Genomic DNA, 1629 nt, shown 5'->3' with positions numbered 1-1629 from the left:
CTTTCATCATAAATGTTTCAGTTTGCTTTGCAAATACTTTATCGTTCTTTTTGGCATTTTATTTTGGCCATTTGTTATTTTCTAGGTTAGTAGAGGTGAGATATGGCTGCCAAACACTGTAATAATTCAATTCTTTCCTGTTTTTTTTTTTTTTTTTTTTGCTGAGGTTTTTCTATGTTGAGTGAGTTCTGTGGCTCAGTAAACTCTAAGTGCCTGTGGTTAGGACTGGGATATAAGCCCAGCAAACTCCCAGCTTACTTCAGGGCTGTGCCTGACTTAAAGAGGAATCGCCCTCTCAAGTCTTGGTTTCGAAAGGCCCCAGCTTCACCACAGTGAAATGGGCATTAGTCAACGTCTGTAATCCTCTTGAATGAAAGACTGGATCTGTGAGGTGTTTATAACCGCCAAGGCAATTAGGAGAGAGTAACTTTGCTTTCTCTTGACCCCCTGGGAACTGGACCAGTTCTTTCCACAGTTTCCTCTGGTGTGAGGATTGGTGTGAGTTGGACCAGGAAAGTCAAGGGTAATGATAAAAGTTATTCCCTCTCTGGCTGTGGTGCCTATAAGAAATAGGCCAGCAGTGAAGACATCTTAGTAAGGCAAGTAGCAGAAGGGCTGAAGCACAGGGCTCTCTGCTGAGTACCAGTGTGTGCCACCTTCCTCTGCAGGCCTTGAGTGACCGCTTCAGCGGTGAGATCCCTGATGACCAGATGGCACACAGCTCCTTTTTTCCAGATGAGTACTTCACCTGCTCCTCCTTATGCCTCAGCTGTGGGTAAGTGAAGCCATCCTCCCCGGGCCCTGCTGTGAGCATGGTGGGGCAGTTAGGGTGGTGCTTCTCACACTTCACTGAGCCTGCAGATCACCTCGGGTCTGGTTAAATAACATGTTTTTATGATTTAAGTCATCTGGGGTGAGGCCCGAGATGGTGCATTTCCAGCAAGTTCCTACAAGATCCTCCTCAGCCGGGAACCACACTTTGAGGTAGCAGGGACTTCAAGAACACGTGTTTGTAAAAAATCCCTTAGGCAGTTTTGTGCTGGAAACTTTGGCTTACTTGGTTTCCTGTATTTCTTCTACCACAGCTTTTAATCATTTATTCAATTAATATTTGAGTTCCTCCTTGTGATTTCAGTCACTGTGAGGGCATGTTAGATGTTGAGAGCATGTTTGAATTTTCCAGGGAGCTTTCACAATTATTGAGGCTGGGGCTCCTGCTCTGAGGGTTCTCATTTAATGGATCATTGAGCCTTAGCAACAGTGTATTTAAAAGGCTCTGCAGATGACTCTAATGTGTAGCCTTAAAGAGAACATTGAGTCAGTGTAGTGCTTCTCAAACTTCTATCTGTACATGCATCGCCTTGAAAATTTGTTAAAATGCAAATTCTGAATGAGCATGATTGGTGAGGCTTGAGATTCTGCACTTCTAACAAGCTGCTGGGTGACGTAGTGCCGCTGGTCCAAATTAGAGCAGTGATTCTCAGATTTTTTTTTTTTGTTTTTTTGAGACAGAGCCTCAAGTTGTCGCCCTGGATAGAGTGCTGTGGCATCACAGCTCACAGCAAACCCCAACTCCTGGGCTCAAGTGATTCTCCTGCCTCCGCCTCCCAAGTAGCTGGGATTACAGGC

At 45.1% G+C, this 1629-nt stretch overlaps 1 protein-coding gene across 2 annotated transcripts in view; it reads left to right on the top strand.

The window, feature by feature from the left end:
• The window catches only part of ZFYVE1 (zinc finger FYVE-type containing 1), a 67094-nt gene that overhangs the window by 52667 nt on the left and 12798 nt on the right, over positions 1–1629 (top strand). For both annotated transcript variants that reach the window (XM_012812219.2, XM_023507650.1), the window contains one exon: positions 669–775. In XM_012812219.2, coding sequence (XP_012667673.1) covers positions 669–775 — 107 coding nt within the window. The remainder of the gene's footprint in view (positions 1–668; positions 776–1629) is intronic.

This window comes from Otolemur garnettii, unplaced genomic scaffold, assembly GCF_000181295.1.
Source record: "Otolemur garnettii isolate 467f Iridium unplaced genomic scaffold, OtoGar3 scaffold00196, whole genome shotgun sequence".
NCBI lineage: Eukaryota > Metazoa > Chordata > Mammalia > Primates > Galagidae > Otolemur > Otolemur garnettii.
Note: the sequence above shows the minus strand (reverse complement) of the source record. Positions and strands in the feature narration are given on the sequence as shown.